Source organism: Athene noctua, chromosome 28 (assembly GCF_965140245.1).
Source record: "Athene noctua chromosome 28, bAthNoc1.hap1.1, whole genome shotgun sequence".
Classification (NCBI taxonomy): Eukaryota; Metazoa; Chordata; class Aves; order Strigiformes; family Strigidae; genus Athene; species Athene noctua.
The window spans coordinates 829,848-849,499 of record NC_134064.1 but is presented as its reverse complement, the minus strand read 5'-3'; the positions used below and the strand labels follow the sequence as shown (position 1 = coordinate 849,499).

General features: G+C 53.4%; 1 protein-coding gene across 1 annotated transcript in view; it reads right to left on the bottom strand.

Moving 5' to 3' along the window:
- LOC141971174 (uncharacterized) overlaps positions 1-19,652 on the bottom strand; it is a 47,999-nt gene that overhangs the window by 1,762 nt on the left and 26,585 nt on the right. Inside the window, exons 9-11 of the mRNA XM_074928336.1 lie at positions 10,287-10,354; positions 9,003-9,044; positions 8,449-8,502 (exon numbers count right to left, since the gene is read on the bottom strand). Of these exons, the coding sequence (XP_074784437.1) occupies positions 8,449-8,502; positions 9,003-9,044; positions 10,287-10,354 (164 nt within the window). The remainder of the gene's footprint in view (positions 1-8,448; positions 8,503-9,002; positions 9,045-10,286; positions 10,355-19,652) is intronic.

Below are 19,652 nucleotides of genomic sequence, written 5' to 3'. Positions count from 1 at the left end.
AGGACATGACAGAACAAGGTACGTTTTTAAAGGGAGCCCAATTTCCCAGAAAGGCTACCTTCTCTTCCCAGTTAGTTACCACCTCTGCTTCTGTCACAGTGGTGGAAATCACCTTCCGAGCACAGAATTGTCGTTTCTTTGATCCCGGGGACCCCATCAGCCAACCGAAGAGGGCAGGAGAGCCCCAGTCACATTTCCTAAAAGCTGTGGGCTCAGCCTTGCTCTTCAGGGGCCGCTGCCCAAGTCAGTGGAGGGCAATTAAATACTTGCCTTCCTACTGCACAGGGGTGGCATCTGCCTGTGCTAGACAGAGTCACACCCAGCCGTGCATAAGTATTTTTTAAAATGTTCAGCACATTCACCTTTACCAAATCCTGCAGCTTTCCATTAAAGTCTTTTAAAAACATAACACTGAAGCTATTTAAATAGCTATTAGAGTCAAAGATGCTTAGATTTCACATTTTAAAAACCTCTGAGAATCGATAACCTAAGAGAATCAATGCTGCTGGGGGATATGGTGTGGGGGAGAACTTTGTAGAGTAGGGCTGAGGGTTGGACTTGATGATCCCAAGAGTCTTTTCCAACCGGAACGATTCTGTGATTCTGTAATAGGATTCTGTGTATTTGCAAACGGAAAGATTTTGCAGAGGCAAACTCCAATGAGCAAAGATATGTACGCAGCAAAAACATAAAACCATTCTGAATTTACCAAGACCTCTCCATGAAATATCTTCTTCTGCCGGGGTGTGAAATACAAGCAGACTGACAGACATTCTCACACAGCCCCAATCGTGCAGCAATACAGCGACGTGTGCAATAACTTCCTGGAACTGCACTGCTGAGCAGCTCGGGGCTGAGCCACGGCTCTCCAGTATTTACCCCGCCTCAATCCGTTCAGCCCCTGTTCCCAGATCACACAGACAAGCGTCGCGACTGCTGCATGACAGAGGTGTGCTGGGAGCGGGAGCGTGATCCTCCACGGAGCGTGGCCTCGACCCGACGGTCAGCACGGCACTCCTGGCGTGACACCCTCACCCACCAGCAGCCGCGGGCCAGCGCCTTCACAGCCCCAGGCGGCCCCTAGGCCCGAGACGTGCCCAGCGCCACCTACAGCATCTCCTCAGCTGTCACCAGTCTCTTCAAAAACCGCTCAGCTCATGGAGCTGAGCCCCAAGCCCCGCTTTACCCCTCCTTCTGCCTTTCTGACTCCAGTAGTGCAGCCGTGAGCGCCACAGCCCCGTGTTGCTGCGACATCCAGCTGACCAATGGCAGAGAACAACGGAGTGGGGAATGCTCTGACTAAACACCCCACCCTCGGTCACAGTGTGATCGTGTGGCTTTGATCTGGCACAGCAGAATTGCACGTGTTTGGCTGGTCAAATTCTTACCAGTGACAACACATACCTCTAACAAATCAGCAACAGGACTATCAGTGATTTGACTTGCACAATATTAAGAGAAACAAATAATTCTTTTCGTTTTTTCTCAGAAAAAGAAATTTTTCAGTCTCACCAGTCCTGATCTCTGAAGATGTCGTCTTATCCGGGTATTTTTGAAGTATTCACCCAAGTGTTTGTCTCTCAGGCTATCGTAGCTTTCCAGTAATCTGAAATAAAAGCAATAATACAGATTCATATAAGCCCCTTGACAGCCAGATTATTACAGCTTCATTTACAGAGACCTGTGCAATAGCTTGCTGCACAAAATGCTGTCTTGTTGAATCATGCCCAACAGTTTGTCAGGTAAATGCCCATCAGATTATGTAAAAGCAACATCTTACAGCCTCTGGAAGATTCCTATCAGAAAGAAGAGACGTCTACAGCAGACAGAGCAGCTCCGCACCGAACGGCGTAGCACCACCAAGGCACAGGCTCCAGCAGAGCCCAGCCCTGGAGGTCTCCTCCGAGACCAACCCCCACAACAGCCTCCGCAGATAACAGACTCTTCCGAGATTTCAGAGCGCGCTTCCGAGGCTTGAGAGAGACCGACCAGACAGCACCGCCACGGCTCTGAAGTGCTGTTTGGTCCAGCGGACTCCCGGGACTGCCCTGCTCTAGAGGCCAGAAGGGTTGGGCCGGGCTCCTCTCTGCTGGGCTCTTCCCCTTCCCAGAGCCCTGGCACAGGGGTGCCAAGTCCTCCTCTGAATCCAGAGCAATAAAAATGAATGCAAGGCCTCCTCAAGTCTCTTCCAGTTCCTGAGTCAATACGCTAAAGGTTCTCTAATGCGTACCTTGAACAATCCAAAGTGAACAAATTGATCTCTCTCCTATTTATTGGTGAGAAGCTGTAAGACCAACAAAGGAAGAACCAGACCACGCAGCCCATCCAAGCAGGACCCTCCCCTGCTCTACCCAAGGCACGTCCTGCATCCCTGGAAACCCAACAGAGGGGAATCATCACAGCTACCTCAGAGCAGAGGTTCCAAAAGCTGAACCTCAGGTATGAGTTGAACACAAAAACTGAAGCATCCGTAATCAGCAGACACAGTTTTAAATAGTTCTCAGCACAACCTTATCCGACTTCACCCTCTGGAAGACAGGAGCAATAACAAAGGAAGTGACAGTAGGCTTCAGTTTTTAATACTCTAAGTCCACTCACATTTGTGAGCGCATGAATTTATTGCATAATACGTTCAGCCTGACCCTTGGGCTCTCTAGGCAGGTTGTGTTTTAATTACACAACAAGAGATTCAACTCCTTTGCTTCCTTTGGCTTTACATTTAAATGCCACCGTACCTGTATGCCACATCCTTCAATAGGATAATTCAAGATACATGTCTGTTGCTAGGCTGAATTACCTCACACAAAGGCGTACTCAACAAAACAACGAACGCTTTTTAAAAAAGAAAAAGAAATCAAAAAACCCAAAGAGATCATGGATTTACAGCAATTTTATCTGGGGTTTCACAAGAAACTCACAGGTAGCCTACCAACAATAAATTAAACTTGAGACAAATGATTTAGCTCACCCGGTTATGCACGTTGGTGAAACACCAGTACTACAGCAACTGTTCTACGTTATTTTTTAAATCCACTGTTTGCATTTGCTTTTGAAACCACCAGATTACATCAGTTGTGCTGAGGATTGACTCATGCTATCACCTGGCAGCTGCACACAGTGGCAGAGGAGAAAGTCAATCCAATTCCTTTTCATTGACTTCCTTCCATCTAACATTTCATGGACCAAACAAGCAGCTAAAATGCAACTCCCACTGGAGCAGAGGGATGTAGCAACTTCAGTTTCAAAGAAGTCTGTACATGTATTTTCTCATATAAATGATGAACAGGCTGGTCCTCAAAAATGCTGAATTAAATTCAAGGTTCAAAAGGGTACTGGAGGGAATGAGGAAATGTTTTGGGCCTGAACCAAGACCCATTAAACCACGGGAAAGAAGGCAGCTGGATGCCCTGGGCTTCGGCAGAGGCACGGTGCGGCGGGCAGCCCGAGCTCTCTGCCGGGGGAAGGCCCCTCTCGCCCAGGAGAGCGGCACAGGGCTGTAAGGGACTTTTTGAACTTTATTTGTCTCAACGTTGCTGCTTCACGACTACCACTTCCTGGCCTCAGCACCCTGTTGTTGCGAAGGAGTACGCCTTGAGGGAGATGGAAAGTGCCCAATGAATCCACAACGTCCGCCCGAGGCTGGAACAACAGCGGCCTTGGTAGCGCCCACCAAGCTACACCTGCGCGCAGGCCGGGTAGGCGGCGTGAGACGGTAGGCAGTGAGGAAGCAGGTCGACCCCCGCCAGCAAGACCACCGTGACCACCTGGGCATGCACGCATGGAGGACCATGGGGCGGCACACATCACAACAAGCCCCCGTGGAAACGGGCAGACTTTTGGAGAAATCGTGGGGACGGGCCACTATAAAAGGACTGTGTACTCCTCTCTCAGGATGCTGATGCTTCTTGGGAACTCCGACGGAGCCAGGAATGTGGAACATCATCATCGGCACTGAGAACGAGCCGACGGAACATCGCTGGATCCCTGGTCGTGGTGGTGGTAATTAGTTGCACCTCGACCGCTTTCTTGCTTCAGAATTCTGACTTTCTCCTCTCTTTTGCTCTCTGTCCTATCGCTCTTATCAGTTGTTATAAAAAATATAGTTCATAAGGTTGTACGGCATCTGACCTCGCTTGTGTCTTAATCTTGCTCTTGGGATCGTTTAAGAACCCTCCCCGATATCGGATCGGGACAAGGGCCACCGCACAGAACATGCCGGGCACTGGCGCCGGCACAGCATGGACCTGGGCTCATTGCTGGCTCCACAGAGCAACGCAGCCTGAGGCTTGTGCAGCACCTCCCCAAGAGCAAGTTATCTGAGAAACGTCACGAGTTTCCTAACTCGATGACTGTCAGAAACAAGCTCTTGAGCAAAGCAGACCCCTGGTCTCATTTAGTCCTCTGCTCCTGCACGTGTTACCAACAAAAGGATAACAGAAGCTCACGTCTGAGAAGTTTTCTTCCAGAGATTTAAATATTTAAGAACTATATACAAATGTCACCCTTGGATGTACACTGTTTGTTCCTGATGTTTTTTGTTGTTTGTTTTTTTTTTTTACTTTGCTCAAAATCCTCCTTCACTTGCATCTAAATTTGAGTAGAGTTCTCCAAATTCATGCCAAATCCAGACTGATTCAAGTGAAGCAATCTCCTCAAAATTCTTCAGCAGGGATGTTCCAGATGTGGCACTTTTACTACGGAGTCGCTGAGAAATGGTGACATCCCATTTTAACAATGCCTTTTCAATGGGCATCCACTTTTTTTTTTTTAATAAATGTTTGTCCTGGGTTGCAGTGTATTCTATTACCATCCTCATGAGCTGTTGAAATCAGGTGGAGCAGTGTTTCCTTGCTTCCCTCCCCCCGCCCCTCCAGACTATCTTTCTGCTAATGGCCCATCAATGCCATGCAGCGTGACTCATTATCCCGTTGGGAGATGCTCCAGCAGAGGGAGAACACCAGCATTCCATCCTGGATATAATCTGAGATTCTAAATACCAGAGACTCTCTTCTTTTCCACTGGATTTCCAGAGGACAGGAGCTACTTAGACACCACTGGACTTTTCTGAGGAAGAGCAGATTTTTTTTTCTACGGGATCACTGCTTCGCGGGGACTGCAGCCACCATTCCACCAGACTGCTACCACCACCCTGATTAACAGGGTGTCAGGTTGTATCCTGACTCTCTTAGTTTAACCCAGTGTTATCTGCCTTTTTTTTTTTTTTTTTCCTTATTACATTGTTATTCTGACTTGTTGCCTCCCACTAGTTTGTTTTCAAACTAGCAGAATGTTCTTTACCTTGCTGACTATCATAGATGAGAATATACTTTACATTATATTAAAGATTAGATTTTTGGAGTTTCAAAGGGAAAGGTCACCATCAAAAATCTCTCTGCTTCTCACCTGTCTAGAATTTTAAATTGAGGGACCATATACCATGGGAAAAAAGAATATTCCCCAATTTACATATCCCTTGCATTAACTAGCCATTCTACCGAAACAGAGCAAATCGGGATTACAAAACCAAACACAAACCAGAGCAGAGCTGATGACCAGGATTTTAGTCAGTTAAGGAACTGTCCACTTGGAACTCCGCATTCAGCAGGATTTTCGTTGTAGTGTCACTGCCGCTACTATTTATTAACAGTATCTAGTTTCTCTCAGCTTGCGGTGCACAGCGCACTGTACTCAGGGCCAGGGCTGTGTATCACAATGATTTTTAAGACCGCTCTTTTTCATTTGAAAGGATTTTGAGACAAAGTCACAGCAGGCATCCTGCATCAGTTTGGTAAAGCAAATCTTTGCAGTAAACAATTTACAGTGCAATTAAATCAGTGACTGCTCCCCAAAGACATAATCTAAGAGAACCCCAAAGCTGTAGCTCCGCACTGCTGGAGCCACGGGGAGCCGGAGCCCCGGTGTCGCACACCCCAGCTGGAGCTTTCTGCCCCTCAGCCAGCCAGCCCTGCCCTGGGGGAGACCACTCCTCACCCCAGCAACCTGCTGGATCTCGCACCGTGTCTGCTGGGGACACGAACAAGAAAGGCTCGTCCGGCTTTCAGGCAGGACAAGTCTCACCACAGGCTGTCAACCACAAACGGCAAGTTCAACACCCCCAAGGCAGGGGCACCGGCCCAGCGCGTTCCGCTGGGGAACAAAGACTCCTCTGAGGAGACGTCCCAGGCACCCGGCACCTGAGTGCCATTCCCTCCCGAAGAAAATCTTCAGCCACCGTCATGCATGTCCCACTTCCACAAAGAGATGCTGTCAGGGTCTCCAGAGAGGGAAGCAGATGCTGGCAAAGCAGTTTTCTGCAGAACTGGGATTTGGCATTAAATCCTGACAGTAAGGACTTTGTGAGTCCCCGCTGGGAATGGCCGAACAGGCCCGTGTGGGCCTAGGACTCAAAAGATGGTGCAAGTCCGTCACAGAGAACGGGATTTTGCCATCTATGTGCCAGTACAGGCATCCAGAAGGTAACTGCTGCCTTTATGACACTACTCAGCAAAAATGTTTACTTTTATTTGGGGCCTCCAAGCTTATGCCAGGCGAATACAGCCAGTGGGTTCCTCTCTCTCCGAGGCCATCTGTTCAGAAGATGAAAAGCCAGGAAAACAATGCCCCATCTCCGCAGAAGGAGGCTGTTGCTGTGTGAGGAGCCAGGGCTCTGACACATGTACACTGACCCTCCTGCTCCGAGGGGGAGCCGCTGCCCGCAGCTGGGCCACCCGCCGCCCCGCACTGTGCCTCAGGGACTTCACCTGGAGGAACTGCCCTGGCTTCCACAGTTATTAACCGCAACTACTACTGCCGTGCTTGTCAGAAACCACACCGTGATACAGCTACCGAACAAACTGACCCGAGTCAGCAGGCGACATTTAGATGGGGCATTTTGATCAGCTCTGAAGCCGGACAACAACAAGAGAAAGGCCTGAGGCCACGGCCCCGCTCCCAGCACACGCTGTCACCGCAGCCAGGGGCCCGGGATGCGCAGAGGAGCCGGGTTCAAGGCGCCGACCTGCAACCGACGGCTCCCACCGGCCAAACCCCGTACCCAGAACCACCGCTCTGCCTGCGCCGAGCGCCGGGAAACACCTTCAGGGCTTCCAGCTGTTTGCGGTGCTCAATTCCGCATCGTTATTCTTACAGAATCGAAAGGCCAGGGCCATGAAACGAGTGCAGCCACCCAGTTCACCCCGTTCACGTGCAAGGGGTGACCCTGACTGCACCGTGTCCCCCATGGCCCCCCTGTCACCACCACCCGGGCCTGCACGGGAGGGACAGTGACCAGACTGGCACCCAGACCCCCCCCCCTGCTCTCCGGAGCCTGCCTGAACTGGCCCTGGGCCCTCCAGAGCCCTCCTGAGCACCCCACCCGGAGCCCCCCAACACCATCCCCGGGCCCCCCAGGCTCCACTCACTGCGGCGGTGCGCAGCTCAGGTCAAAGGGCCGGCGCTCCTGGTGTGGCGAGGGGCAGCTCTGCCGAGGAGCCTGTCGGGTCTGGGTCTGGCTCCGGCCACGCCTGGGAACTGCTGGTGGCACTGGTCGCCATGTCCCGACGCTGCTTGCCATGGCCATGATGTTGTTCGCCGCCTCCTCCTCCTCCCTGATCGCCTGCACTGGTCGCCGCAATCCTCCTCCTCCTCCTCACTACACGACTCCTCCTCGCTACTCAACACCTCCTCACTATTCGCTTTCTCCTCCTCAAATGATCGCTGCTGCTGGTCGCATCCCGGGCATTATTAGGACATAGAGGGGGCGGGGCTTCACTTGGCCAATGGCGGCAGTGCTGCCAATGGTCGCTAGGAAACCGAGTGGGGGCGGGGCTTCACTCGGCCAATGGCAGCAGCGATGTCTGGGTTGCTAGGAGACGGGTGGGGGCAGGGCTTCACTTGGCCGATGGCGGCAGCGATGCCAATGGTCGCTAGGAAACCGGGTGGGGGCGGGGCTTCGCTCGGCCAATGGCGGCAGTGCTGCCAATGGTCGCTAGGAAACCGGGTGGGGGCGGGGCTTCGCTCGGCCAATGGCGGCAGTGCTGCCCGGGTCGCTGGGAGCCTCGTTTGCGTCTCAGTCTGGCTCTCAGGATGGTTTCAGAACCCTCCCCGGTGTTGGATCGGGACAGCCCCGTGGGGGTGTTTGCTCCCCAGGCCTGTGCCACACCCAGCTCCTCGGGACCTGCCCCACAGGGCCCTGCCCCAGCACCCTTCCCGGCTGCCGCGTGGGCCACAACAGCCGCAGCCGGGCACAGGGCACCGGCGTGAGCACAGGGAACACAGGCTGCCCCTCTGTGCTCTCACCCCGGCACTGGAGACTTCCACCCCAACTCCTCCAGGGAGGAAGAGGCCTGTGTCCCGATGGCTTCCCAGCCCAGAAAGGCCGACCTTCCTCTCCTGGGGCCCTCCCACCCATACACAACGCCAAGGAGGAGAAATGTAGCCACTGCTTACTTTTGCCTGGCACTGAACCAAAGCCTTGACGGTCGGGGCAGTTAACGTCAGCACCTAGAAAAGAGAACAAAGGCCAAGTGGGAGAAACTCCTCTAATAGTCTGTGCTAGAAAGCAGAGTCACTCCCTTGACCCAGCTGGAACCCCAGAGACACTTACAGAGCCACTGAGGCCCAAGACTTTCATGAGTAGACCAATCAAGGGCAACGGGGTCACCGGCATTTCCTGGGCTCTGCTCCTTTGCCTGTGCACAGGGAATGGACAAAGGAAGAGCTCTGTATCACTGAACCCGGCTTTGCTCTCTCCCCTGCCAGCCCCTCCAGCACCATTTACATCAGAAGAAATCCAGGCACAGAAGGAGCAAGTGGCGGCAGCCGGATGGGCTCAGTGTTACTTTACCAACGCAAGGCTGAGCAATTCGGCCAGCGCTGCCCTGCCGCTGCCCCAGCAGTGGGGGTACCTCTCCCCCAGCTCTCGAGCTGCCTTTCAGCTCAGCTGGAGCATCCCACCGATGGCCACGCTGGCGCCGGAGGTTTGCTACTGCAGCGGGGCTCACCTGAGGAAGGTGTCCAGCCAGAGCTCTTTCCTCCCGTGGGACCTGCAGAGACAGGAGAACCAGTATCACACCCCGCTGCCACCAACCTGGGGTCGGGCTGTTTCCCCCCACACACACAGTGGGAAAACCCTGACCTCTGGGGTCAAGTTCGCTTCTCAAGGGGCGAAGCGGTTTCCTAGCCGAAGCAGAAAGCATCAGGCTGATGCTTCTGCTTCCCCTCACTCCTGAGGGCCCCTCTCTGCAGCTGTGCTCCTGTCCCAGCAGCTGGAGCACACGGACTGCAGGCTGTTCCTCCCCAGAGCAGCCGGGAGCGGGGCGGGAGGCAGGGGCCAGGACCTCAGGCCACTCCGACACCAGCAGGACCTGGCCAAAAAGCAGCTCTCCCCTTGTTCTTGGGCCTTCCCAGAAAGAGGCTCCCACTGCACCCAGCAGCTTAGGGACTGACAGCAGCTGAGCAGCGGGAGGAGGGAAAAGCAAGTCTTTCTGCTCTCCTGGGCAGATGGAGAACAGAGAAGGTCAAAGCCAAGGAGGCTCTGCTCCTCACCGAGCCGTGTCTCTCCAGGAGCCCCTTTTGATCCTGCAACTCTGCAGCCTTTGGGATCCCCCTGGGCTGAGGAGCACTGTCACAGACACGGGGCTTCTCCAGAGCCAGGAGCAACAGCCCAGCTCTGCCAGAACTGCACGTGGGGCTTCCTGGGACCAAACGGGATCGACTGCCTACACACAGCCCCCCCTCAGCCCACGCCCTGCCTCACCCCTTTGACAGTGCACAGCTTGAGCGAGGGCTGTGTCCAGAGGGCAGAGGGCCAGCTCTGAAAATAAGCCGAGTTGCAAAATGCTGCACAAGCAAAGCGGTGCCTCTGCTTCCCCCCGACCCCATGACGCGAGCCTGAGGAGCCAGCTGGGCTCTGAGGGAGAGCTCCGGCCCAGACAGCCCAACGCCTGGGTGACACATCACCGCCACTCACCAGAAAGTGACCACGCAGAAGCTGCTGGCCCAGACAAGGATGAGGGTGCTGCAGCAGTCCAGGCCCAGTACTTGCACATTTCTGCCTCAGGAGAAGCCATCTGGGCCAAAAAGATTTTACTGAAGCAAAGGGTGGGAAAAAGTCACTTCCCCTAATAGCCAATATCCTGATAGAGACGCAGGTTTTGATTCCAGAAAGAACCTTCATTCTGCACCCAGGTAAAAGTCAGATGAAACTGGTACCTGTTGGCCGCCTTTCTGTCTTTGTTGACTGAAAAATCACAATGATGAATGAAGCAGCCTGCTGAGTTCCTAACCTGACCAATCCTAACAAAGTCTGGCACTCGCAAGTACTGAGAGCTGTAAACTCCATTCACAGTAAAAGCTGAGGAGAAAGTCACGAATCATCTCCCATTCTGCAAGTCAGATTCTTGGCTGTTTTCTCACTACTGCTGATTTAACTGTAAATTGCTTCAAAATAACACCTAAAATTCTAAACTTTTCATACCAGTAAGCTCTTGCTGCCATTAGAGAATCATTGTGCTGAGAGGCACTAGGAACACACAGCAATATTTAGATATATACATTCTGTCTTCCCTTAGATGAAGTTATTTTGTAATTTGAAACCTTAGTGGAAGGATTTTTGCTTTCATCCTGATCAGACATTTAAGTGCCAGCCCTCTGCTACAGCTGCAGCAGAAGTATTCAAGCTGCTGCAGCACCAAATTAAACTTTCCACTTTCCAATTAGCTGTTGTTTTTTTCCCTTTCTCTTAATTGTTCTATTTGAACAAGCAGCTTAAGTATTTGCTCACTTGGGGAAAAACACTGCTATCCTTCTTCTGTTATGATAAGCCACTGATCTGAAGGGCAGAAGGCTGAGACCCCCACAAAGCTATTTAGAAGAGTGGGAAGAATTTGAGAGTCCTAAGTTGGACGTTCTTTGGCTGGTCAAAACTGAGGAGGGGGAAGACGAACTACAGGGAGCTCAAGGGAAGCACAAGAGGGCATCCGGGAGCCAACAGCCTGATGGGGGCATAAGGCCGCGCTGCAGCGCCGTGTGTCAGGCACAGTGTTTTCAGGAGCTGCAGAGGGGAGTTAATGCCCCCGACGAGAGCACAGCTCGTCTGACGTGGTGGCCCTGCTGGTCCTGCACGTCCTGGAAAGATGAACTGTCCCTGGGAGAACTGGCGAGGAGAGCTGCGGGGATCGCTGGGACATGGCAGACGGACGTGCGGGCTGACGTCAGGAGTGCGGGATTTGCTCGGGCCAGCAAAGCAAGTGGGAGAAGAATGGGGTGACTCCTGTCAATGCAGAAGAGGGAAATACCGCTTAGGGAGGAGAGTTACTAAGATTGAAGGGTGGGAGCACCAGAAAAAATGTGTACTGCCTGGCCCTGAGTAACTTTAAGCTGCAAACTGGAAGAAAACACTTTAATGCTTAGAAGATTTGGGTTCTGCAACAGCCTTCCAAGGGAAATAAAGAAAGGAGGTGATCGAAGGAAATGATCACCTGCTTTGCAACTTATTTACTTAGAGCAATTTATAATGATTTCTGAATGTTGCTTAATAATCCTGCTTGCCCTGACTGCTCTGTGAAAGCTGACCAAGGGCCACTGTCTTCAGCAAAAATAAGAGACATGTCCTTGGAAAGCAGATGTGCTTTAACAAGTCTGGTTTTGTAGTGGATAGGTAGCCATGTAAGGTTGGTAGAAACTAGTATACTGGTGGTTTTAGATAAGATAGAGGTGGTAAACCTTCTGGAACCACTCCTGTTGCTCAAGAAACTGGCTAAGAGAATCTGTGTGTGGTCCGAGGAAAAGTGAGACAAGGTGAGGAGGACTGTGAGCCTTCCTCCAACAGACCCTGGAGACGCCCACCAGGAGGCAACGGGCAGATGCAAAGAGAACATCGACTGCTGACACCAGCCTCTAGAGCTAACCCAGCCTCACTTACGCATATGGATATTTGTGTTATGCCATCCAATGAATACGTAGATCCCCACTCTATAAGTATTTGTTCAAATGTGCTGTTGGTGTGCAACCTTTTGGAGAAATCCCCTTGCACCCAGGCGCTGGAGGAAACACGCCTGCTGTGTAACTCTCCGCGTTGTAGAGTCTGAGTCCGTGAATCAGAGGAAGCAACCAGCCAACCCCTCATCGCTTACTATGGAGGTCAGTAAGCTTTTGATGGGCCTGGAGATCTCTTCCAGTCTCTCCTTCCTCCAAATTAACTGCCTCTTCAGGCATTGTCTTGCAAGATACATGTTCCCTTTTTAATTGCTCCGATGTCTTCTTGTTTGAAATACTGAACTATTGGTGCTCAAAAAGCGCTATGCTGGCAGGATCATTTCTCTTATGAATTGTGCTTAGGTACCAATCCAGATAATGCGGTTTCATATAGCAAGAATTACATTTTTTAATCACTTAACAAGCACAGGAAGGACTTTACCATGTTTGAACTCCTCTCCTGTTACTGCTGGCAGGGATGCAGATCCCTTGTGTGCAGAGTTCTGCTGGGGAGAGGCCGGGGCGAGGATCCCCATTACACGGTACCGGTCTGAGGGGTTCACCTGGGATGTTAAAACAACTGTGCTTATGTTTACACACCCTAGGGTCCTACAGTGGTAAATTAAGATTACTGTCTCTGGGTTGTGTCAGCAGTTCAGGATTTGGCCATTCCCTATATAAGCAAGCCAGTAACTGTCCATCTAAACTCTGCCATGCAATTCAGGGAGGACTGAAGGTTGACAACCTACATCTTAGACGAAGAACTACTCCAGAAGTGTTACTTCTTTCTGCAAATTAGAATAAACAATAGCTCTTACCATTTCGGGGGGGGGGAAAAAAAAGCCACCAAAAAAAAAAAGAACAACAACTTGTTCACAAGAGCAGAAGCCAAAGCCTTTGGATAGAGTGGACAGGTGCTTGCTACCAGCATTGCCCAGGAAACCCCACCAAGAAATCCCAGCAGGCTGGAGTAAATGCCATGTCCTGGAGCACATACACTACAGTTCGCCTGCAGTCTTTCAATACCCAAGGATATTCCTTCAGATCTGCAGCACCGACTTCACAAACTATAGAATACTCAGTACACCTCAGCCTCAAAAGTCCCGTTGTTATTGCAGTGCCATGAGGCCAAAACTGTTGGTCCTTAACAGCGATGAGAAAAAGGATCATTCCCACACCACTCCCCAAAATACTGCTACTCTGAAATTTGCCTACACTGCTACAGCTACTGCTTCACTCCAACTTCCCTTAAGAAAAAAGTTCTGCCATTCTTCTAGCACTTGCTCTAGCCACATGTGCAAACAATGCTTTCTTATTCCTTATGGATCAGGCTTTTATACTTAACTTGGCTTTTTTATCGTCTGCAGTCAGGTTCCTGATAAGCAATAAAGCACCTTGTCTTGTAGGCACTCCCCTCTTCTCCCCACTCTACCCCCATTAAAAGACACACCCACTCCACCCCACGCACAGACCTTGAATCTAAACTAAAGAACAGGTATTCGCTTGAAAACTGTCACTTAAATGGCTATCCAAAGCTGAAGTACTTCCAATGGTCTTATTTTTTCAGCGTGAGGTGTCTCTGAAAAGCTTAAAGATGATGAACAATCACCTTATTCATGTTTTGCCCACAGTTTAATTGCACGGAGCGTGAGCAGGAAGTTCTCTTCCTTTGGCACTAGATGTAGCATTTCATCGGTAACTCCGAGAAAAAAGTTCAAGTACAGCAGCTCCGAGTAACAGGTGCAGGTCTGTTTTATGCTACGCTGGATCAAGAGCTTACGGTTTATCGTTCAAATCTGTGAAAACAAGTTTGGATTACTCGCTCTGTAGTACATTAAAAATTATAGATTACACACAACATTCAGTATCCCTGCAGGCAACTGGCACCCTCAACAGCTTCGCCACAGTTTACAGACGTGATACAGCCTGTTGCTAGTTTCTTCCTTTCTCCACATCTCTCTCCCTCCCCCTGTCCTTCTCTTTTTTTCTGTCACCACGTGCTGCTTCCTGGCCTTATTTTTCCTCTGTCTCCTGCAGCCTGTCCCCTCTCTCCCCACTGTCTCCCCTGCTCAGCTGCCTGGGCCCTCTCTCTGGGCCTCTGTCCTGCTCCCCATCCCCTTCCGCTCTTCCTCCGTCTCCATCCCGGAGGCCATCGCTGTTCTGTCCTTCTCTGCCCCTTGTCCTGACCCACACCCTGTTTCTCGGTCTCTAGGGACAGTTTCCATCTTGTCTTGCTCTGTGCCCTGCTCTCTGCCCCTGCCTCTCCCTTGCTCTTCCCTCTCACCCTTTCCCCTCCGTCCCTCTCTGCTGCTCCCCGTCCCCTGTCTCTGTCCCTCCACTCTCCTGGTGCCTTCGCTGTCTCTCGCCCCCCGGCCCGCTCACTCGCCCTGCGAGTCTGTCCGTCCCTCTGTCCTCCTTCCTGCCCTTCTCCTCTCTCTGTCCCTCCGTCCTGAGGCTCACCACTCTCTTTCTTCCTGCCCCCGCTGTCCCCTTCCCCTCCACCCTCCTCCCGCTCTGCCCCTCTGCCCGGCTCCTCACCAGCATTTCTCACTGCGGAGCAGCCCGGGGAGGCGGCCATGGGGCTGGGGGGCGGGGCCGGGCCGGGGGACGGTGTCCCCGCAGGGTCAGACCGCGGGAACCGGCGCCCCGGGGCATGCTGGGAGCTGCAGTGCTGGGCACGGGGCTGCTGGGCGGCCATGTTGGTTCCCGGGGCATGCTGGGAGCTGCAGTGCTGGGCACGGGGCTGCTGGGCGGCCATGTTGGTTCCCGGGGCATGCTGGGAGCTGCAGTGCTTGGCACAGGGCTGTCGGGCGGCCATGTTGGTCTCTGGAGGTGCAGCCTCTGCTCCAGCTAGGGCCCGGCTGAGGTCAGTACTGGGGTCACCCGTGAGGAGTGAGGCCCTTGGGCAGGTGTTGGGGTTTCTCCTGCCCGCTGGATGCCCGGGGGGTTGTGTGTGTGCTCCTGGCCAGCTGGAGCTGGGCCTGGCCAGGGCCGGCCCAGGAGTAAAGTGAGAGCTGGGGAGGGGAGGGGGAAGGAGACAGACTCCCTGGGCACGGGCACCGGGCAGCCCTACCTCCAGAGCCCCCAGGACACCCCCCCAGCACCTTGAGTTACTACAGTAATGGGAGTAGTGTGTTCTTCTGTTAACTCTTACAGGGCTTTTGTTGTCCTTCAACGCACAGTGTCCAAGGCATGAGTCAGGCTCACATCGCCCTGCAGCTGCGCTGTGCCAAGCAGCTGCCCGTGGCATTGCCAGCGTGTCCAAAAGGGAGGAAAAAGGTGAATACGTGAGCGGGGGGAAACCGTCTGGTATGGCAGAGGGGTGAGCTCTCAGGGTGGAGTCCGGGTGGTTTCTGCCTGTATCCATCCTGTAAATGTGGCTGTCAGAAGGAAGCATGAGAGAAAACATGATTTCACCAATACAGTATGAGCTCAGAAATTGTGGAGTGTTCTTGGGAAATCTGATCTTTTTTTTTCCCGATCTCTATATAAAACCAGAGTATTTGAAATGTGGTTTTTAGAGCAATACAAGAACTTGTATGAGTCAATCCGTTCCTAAACAAAGGATTGATTTCCCAAATTGCTAAATTCGTATGCACAAGTGCCATATAAGTACTTTAAATAAGGAATTGTCAGCTTTCCAGTTCCCTCCAGCCACTACTGCACCGTCCATCTGGGCCTTGCCTGGTGCTCCGGGTCTCCTGCAGCCCGAGCGCCTCAGCAGATCGGCTGCCTCGTGGTTCCCCACTCGCCTGCTCTCCCCCAAGGCCGAGCGGCACTAGTGAAGCTGTCTGCTGCCGCTGCCAACCCACCCGCCCCTCCAGCCCCTCCAGCACGCTCCCAGTGCCGGGGTTCTCTAAAGGTGTCTCTACCCCCAAAAAGAGCCCTGGGCCCTGGAAGGGAAGGACCGGGGCTCAGCCGCAGCCCTGGGGACATGGGACGGGGCCACTCGGGGCTCCTGGGGGGCTGCGGCTCCCGGGCACAGCACGTAGCCCGGCTGGAGCTGGGACCCCTCTCCCGGTTTGTAGAGCGAGAGGATTGTCTGAGCGCGCGCAGAGGCCGTGCAGATGGCTCCGGCACTGGCCTGCACCGGGGGAATCAACCCTCCCACCTCGAGCATATTCTTCCTGCGCTCAGTGAAGCCGCTCAGATGAGCCAGTGCAGCTCGGGGCCTGCCTAAGCGCAGCCTCAGCTTTAATCCTGACCCTCCCGGGGACTCCCTGCCAAGGCAGAGTCCTGTGCTCCCCCCTCTGCCACCGGTCACCCGTGGCCCCTGAACTGCATCACCCACGTGCACTGGCCAGCGGCTTCCGCACAGTCATGCCCACAAGCCAGAGGCATTTGCTTTGCAGGGGATCTGTGTGACACGGCGTCAGCAGCACAAATATTCAGTTAGAAAGCAGAGATAAACTCTGGACTGAAAACACAAATGCAACCGTCTTCAGCACAGGAGGGAACAAACATCGATTACTTGATCACATTGAAAGTTCCTCTCCCATGTAGACTGATCCTCAGTGACTTCGTGTCAAATCCACCCAAAATCCCGCTCGTTTCAGCCCCGTTGCCCAACCTGCACACACGGTGACGGCCCCGCCGTGCCGGGGCAGAGCATCCTGCAGCCACCGAGCAACGCCTGCCAGGTGCCAGGGGCTGGAGGGGTCTCGCGGGGGCCCCGGGGCTGCGCGAGAGCTGGGGGGGCTCCGGCAGCGGAGATCACAGCCAGCGCTGGGCTGGAACCCTTTACACCGACCACCCCTCCTGCAGAGCCCGCACTGACTCCGTGGGCCCGGGGAGCTATTCCCGCCTGAGCCCAGCAGAAGCAAAAGGCTGGGCTTGAACCATTTATAAATGTGAACCGGAGTTGTTCGGATTTAAGAGCTCTCAACGATTCCAAGTCCCGGGCGGTCCCTGGAGTGTGGCCAGCGACACGCCCGGGTCCCCGAGGAGAGCACAGCCCTCCGGCACACGCCCGAGGGTCGCTTGCCTGCAGCGTGGGGTGGAGGCAGCCCCCAACCTAAAGACCCCCGGGCAAGGGCACTGCCGCCCCCGGGACCGGCCGTCCCCCATCTCTGCTGAGCTGCCCCCGATGCGCTCGTCGGAAGCAAAGCACCAACGTGTGCCGGGGCCCTGCGCTGCAGCGAAGACAGCCCCGGCTCTCAGCAAAACGTCCGCAGACGAGACGCAGATGACGGACAGAACAATGCAGTCAGCACGCAGACACGGATGGACACAAACGTGAAACCTCTTATTCCACAACAACACAAGCACAGAAAGCACATCTACCCTCACCCCCCCACCCAACAGCCGGCAGAAGCAAGCGGTGCCCAGGGAAGGAAGGGAGGTTCAGCCAGTCCAACATTCCTGTGTTTTAGGAAAGCGAGCCTGACAGCTGTGGAATAATCCTTGCAGTTATGGTCTTCATGAGCACGAGGGAGTGATGGTTCGTGGGTTGGCTCATTTCAGTTGTCTGCTCCACACCGAGAAGCTGCTCCCGACCGGCACAAATATGCAGCATTTTGTGTAAATGTTGCGGGACAGAGCACTGAGGCAGCAGCAGAAGAAGCTTAGGGGAGAGTTTCTTCCCCATCCTGGGCCTGTACTGAGGGCGCGACAACCGCGTCTGGGCTTCTAACATCCTACAAAACGACGAGAAAAACATTAGCTTTACAAAAAACACGCTAAGCTTTGAGCTACTGATACACCACTGTAAGAGATTTACTAAGAGCAGCTGCCAGAGCAAGCAGAGGAGCCGGTGCTGCCCTTGACCTGGGGCTGCACTGCTGGGTGGCGGGAGCTGCTCCGCAAGGGGCGAGGGGCTGAGGGGCCGCCAGCGTAGCACCAGAACTAAGGCATTTGCAAGGAGATTTTGGGAACAGGGAAGGGGGTAGAAGCTGCCACTCCAAGGGATTTACCATCCCCTACCCAGTGGCCAGTAGCAGATACTTAAGGGAAGTGTAAGGAACGGGACCAAGTGCTGCACCCGCTGCCTCTGGCAGGGACGAGCCCGGGGACTCGACCGGGCGCGGGGCAGCAGCTGACCCACGCAGGACTCACCTCACGGGGCTGCTGCTCCTCTGGCCCTGCCAGCAGCTCCCAGGGCATCTGGGTTGCCTCCAGGGGACTGTCCTTACTGTGCTCGTGTTCTCAGCAGCTCTCCCTGCACTACCCCCCTCTCCCCTGTTGTCACAGAGGTCTGGCTGATCCCCCTCAGCTTTCACCCCGCCCGCTCTGGCCTCGGCTCCCCCTCGGCTCTGGCTCAGGGATGTTTCTGCCATCGGCTGCTCTCCAAAGGACGTTGCTCCACACAGCTCTCCCCCACAAATTCTCCCTCTTCTGTGTCCTCTCACTCAGACAGAGCTCCTACCACAACCTCTTTCCCTTCAAATCCTCCCTCCTCCAGGCCCTCCTCTCTCTCAGACACAGCACCAGCCACAACATCCTTCCCTGAACATACTCCATCTGCATGGTCATCTCCCCCCGACACCAGAATCATCACAACGTCCTTCCCGGAAAAAATTCCCTTGCTCCCTCCTCCTCTCCCTCAGGGGCTCCACCCAACATGAACTGCCTTCTGAAACCTCTGTCCTGCATGTCCTCCTCTTCATCAGAAAGCTCAATCGGTACTAAGTCTATCCCTACAAATGCTCCCTCCTCTGGGTCCCGCTCTCCCTCAGACACAGCACTGCCCACATCTTTCCCTTCAAATTCTCCCTCCTCCAGCTTCTCCTCTGCCTCAGACATAACACCAGTCACGTCTTTGCCTTCAAATTCTCTCTCCTCCAGCTTCGCCTCTCCTTCAGACAGAACACTCCCCATGTCTATATCTTCAAATTCTCTCTTTCCCAGCTTCTCCTCTCCCTCAAACACAGCACTCCCCATGACTTTGCCTTCAAATTCTCCCTTTTCAAGCTTTTCTTCTCTTTCAGACACAGCACTCCCCATGTCTTTCACTTCAAATTTTCTCTCTTCCAGGTTCTCCTCTTGCTCAGACACAGCACTCCCCATGTCTATCACTACAGATTCTTCCATCTCCATGTCACCCTCTCCCTGAGACACAGCACTGACCATGTCTCTCCCTTCGAACTGTGCCTCCTGCAGCTCCTCCTGTCCCTCAAACACAGCACTGCCCACGTCTTTCCCAAATTCTCCCTCCTCCACCTTCTCTTCTCCTGCAGGCACAACACCTCTCACGTCGTTCTCTTCAAGTTCTCCCTCCTCTAGGTCCTTCTCTCCCTCAAAGAGAGCAGTCCCCATGTCTTTCTCAAATTCTTCCTCCTCCAGGTTCTCCTCTCCCTCAGACACAGCACTCCCCATGTCTTTCACTACAGATTCTTCCTCCTCCATGTCACCCTCTCCCTGAGACACAGCACTGACCATGTCTTTCCCTTCGAATTCTGCCTCCTCCAGATTCTCCTGTCCCTCAGACACTGAACTGCCCATGTCTACAACTTCACATTCTTCCTCCTTTAGGTCCCCCTCTCTCGCAGACACAGCACTGCCCATCACTTCTCCTTCAAATTCTTCCTCCTCCAGATTCTCCTCTCCCTCATACACAGTACTCCCCAAATCTTCCCCAAGTTCTTCCTTCTCCAGCTTCTCCTCTCCCTCAGACACATCACTCCCCATGTCTTTCCCTTCAAATTCTCCCTCCTCCAGGTTCTCTTCTCCTGCACACA